Genomic DNA, 3,205 nt, shown 5'->3' with positions numbered 1-3,205 from the left:
CCGCTGCCCCGACACTGAACTGCCAGCACACAGAGCAGCCCTCGCCACTCCTTGGTGACCCACGGGGTGCCAGGGTCAGCATGTCCATCACAGGGCAAGGCAGGGGTGGATCCTGCCCTCCAGGAAGGCACAGCAAGCAGGCAGAGCCTCCAGCTCGGGGGCCAGGAGCAGCAGAAGCGGGATGGTGGCCCTGCCCCGTGTGCCTACCATGAGGGTCCCCCTGCGGGCAGGGCCGCAAGGATCCCCACAGCCAACCCTGCCACAGCATCTCCCGCTGGGACAGGGCTCCTGCTGCCTCCCCGCAGCCAGGGCCATCTGGAAAGACACTTTGGCTTTAGCCCAGGCTGGCACAGGATATGGGGCTCCCAGTGCCCCTAGCCACATGCCTGGCCCCCCCTTGGTGCCCCCAGCCCCACTCACTGTAGCGGATACGGATGGGCCAGACCATGATGCAGCACAGAGAGGCGATGGCAGCGATGGCAATGCCTCCGGTGACCAACACCATCACCCAGTGGTAGAAGCTGATGCAGGCAGGGCAGCAGAGCTCAGTCCTGCAGGGCGAGGGCAGGGACGTGGCTTGGTGGCCAGGACTGGAGCCTGGCCCAGTGCTGCCCAAGTGCCCTGGGGTTGCTGACAGTGTCAGGACTGGTTCACACTGGGATGTGAGGAAAAGGTCGAGGACAAGGAAGGAGGGCAGCACACTGGACATCGAGATCCCCAGCCCCTTTGTCCATCCCAGAGACGCAGCCCTCATCTAGCACCAGAAGAGAGGTCAAGGAAGGATTTAAGACAAATCAGAGCTGGTTTCCACCTGTGTCTCTCATTCCAAACCAGGGATATTTGCTGCCTGGCCCCCAGGCAATGTGTCTGAAGCTGCTACTGGGAGGGTTCCTGCCCCACAGGGATGCTTACGGGCATGGGTGAAGGTTCTGGATCGACATCACAGCAAGGCCGTTGGGCATCCTGGTATTTTTTTTTAGCCAGGCCGTTGGCCATCTTGTCAGTGAAGCTCATGGCACCATAGACGAATGCGCCGCTGTGCTGCGAGGGGAGAGAAAACCTCATGGGCTGCTGTGCCAAGGCCAGACCCGTCAGCGAGAGCCTTGTGCCCTCTCATGGGCAGAACCCATATTACAGCAGAGCCCGGGCACAGGAGACGGGGTTGCCGGCACCTCCACAGTGGAGCCCCCTCGCCGAGGTCTCCGTGCCCCCTGATCCCGCACCACTGACCGCCCCAGCCCGCTGGCTCTGAGCCCTGCAGGGCAGCCCTGTCCGTTCCGGCTGGGAGGAGCAGACATACCGTGTTGGTGCCGATGAGGTCTGCTGTCATGGAGAGGGAGGTGACCAGGATAGTGGCAGAGCCAGCCCCAAGCAGCACGGCTGCCCCATAGATCTCTGCTCCCATCTGGCTGGCCAGGGTGACCCAGGAGGCAAAGGCCAGGATCACCAGGATGCCCACGAAGTAGGTCAGCTGCTCCAGGCCAGCATGGAGACAGGCAGAGGGGAGAAGGGAAAGCTCAGACCCTGGCTCGGCTGACACCCAGCAAGGCAGGGGTGGGTGGGGAGGTCATGGAGCCCAGCTGCTGCCTAGGACCCGAGGGGGACAGCCCCGGCTCTTTCTCAGCTGGTTTTAAACAAGAAGCTCCCAAACAGCAAGAGCCTTGCAGTGATCCAGGCTGTTTTATAGTGTTGGCCAGAGCCAAAGAGCTGAGCCCCCAGCAGAGCTGTAGGCAGGGTGCTGGTGTAGGACACAGGACACCCAACTGGCAGGAGAGGTGGGGGCTTACTGAGGAACAATGCTCGCTGCAGTGTGGAGGGGGAGGCCCTCCTGCTGGCACTGCAGACCCATGCACCCCACGCCTGCCCAGGGTGGCTCAGCCAAACCCTCCCTCTGCCTCTCATGAGCACCATGAGACTCTCCCAGCCCGGTCAAGGCTGCACAGGACTGGCTGACTCTGGACTTTCCCCAGCCTCAGAGATGTGCAGGACAGGCCCATGCCCCCTCACCCTGCCCACCGCCTGCATTGTCACAGCAGGACCCACGCTGCACGACGGGTTCCTGCTCTCCAGACAGGCTGAGGTGTGCTGAGTTCTCTGCTCACTTGTGCAGTCAGGATCTGGCCCCTGGGCCTCACCTTGGGTCTAACTCAAACCTCACCAGGTCCCCAGGACTCACATTTCGACCTATCCACTTATTCACAGGCTTCATGAGGAAGGAGGAGAGGAAGCCACTGATGTACATCACCAGGGGGATGGTGGCGATGTATTTCTGCAAGAGACAAGGACAGGGAGATGAGCTCTGGACCACTGGCCCAGGACCCCTCAACTTTCAGGCAGGGACCTGCCCTGTGCCCACCTTGGGCAGCAGCAGTGAGTTGGTCAGGTACATGGCGATGTAGGTCTGGGACAGGTTGACAATGAGCCTGGTAGACATGTAGAGCACTGCAACCTGTGAGGGGACAGAGACAGGGCAGCACTGCTCAGCCTGTGTGAACTGGAGCTGGGGAAGGCTGGCACCTTCCATGCCCAACCCTGTCATGGCACAGACACCCACTGAGAAGGGGGCAACCCCCATGATATGGTAGGTGGGTGCCCAGAACAGCCCATCTTTCCATCCTCACCTGCACCAGGGGCACATCCCACTGCCAGAGGATGCCTGCACACCGAGGCAGGGCAGCAGCCCGGGACAGGTCCCGTGAGCCCTGCCCGCAGCCATACCTGGTAGAAGGCAGGCTCCAGCAGCCAGTCTTTCCAGATCAGCAGTGGGCGCGGAGGGCTCGTAGGTTCCTTCTGCAGCAGGGGCACACTCTCCTCCAGCTGGGGCATCGAACCCAGTGGGTACGGCTTCTCTTTGGTGCCCAGGTGGAAGATAAGGGAGAACACGGCACCCAGTCCCACCACAATGAGGGCCAGGTTCTGGGTGAGGCAGAGGGAGTGAGCATAGCAGGGGGTACCCTTTGTCTGCCCATCATCCACCCCCCAGCAGTCTGGTGGATAAAGAGAGGTTCCCAAAAACCCAGGGAGAGCCCAGTGTGGCCCCTGCCCAGTGTAGTAGGTGAGATTTCAGGGCATTGCTATTTCAATCCCTCTGGTACCTCCCCAGTTGAGCCATGTCCTGCCCAGGGAAGAGAGGACCCCAGGGATTGAGCTCTGTCACTTACCCGAAATATAGGGACATCCTGGATGCCTAGGTGCTCTGTGCGGT

General features: G+C 61.3%; 1 protein-coding gene across 1 annotated transcript in view; it reads right to left on the bottom strand.

Annotated features, from left to right (window-relative positions):
• The window catches only part of MFSD12 (major facilitator superfamily domain containing 12), a 6,203-nt gene that overhangs the window by 344 nt on the left and 2,654 nt on the right, over positions 1 to 3,205 (bottom strand). Inside the window, 8 exon segments of the mRNA XM_029087556.1 lie at positions 421 to 551; positions 913 to 958; positions 993 to 1,041; positions 1,301 to 1,471; positions 2,177 to 2,269; positions 2,357 to 2,449; positions 2,719 to 2,916; positions 3,162 to 3,205. The exon segment at positions 3,162 to 3,205 is cut by the window's right edge and continues 41 nt beyond it. Coding sequence (XP_028943389.1) covers positions 421 to 551; positions 913 to 958; positions 993 to 1,041; positions 1,301 to 1,471; positions 2,177 to 2,269; positions 2,357 to 2,449; positions 2,719 to 2,916; positions 3,162 to 3,205 — 825 coding nt within the window.

Source organism: Antrostomus carolinensis, unplaced genomic scaffold (assembly GCF_000700745.2).
Source record: "Antrostomus carolinensis isolate BGI_N321 unplaced genomic scaffold, ASM70074v2 scaffold26611, whole genome shotgun sequence".
Lineage (NCBI taxonomy): Eukaryota > Metazoa > Chordata > Aves > Caprimulgiformes > Caprimulgidae > Antrostomus > Antrostomus carolinensis.
The sequence above is the reverse complement of the archived record's forward strand: the minus strand, read 5'-3'. Positions and strand labels throughout refer to the sequence as shown.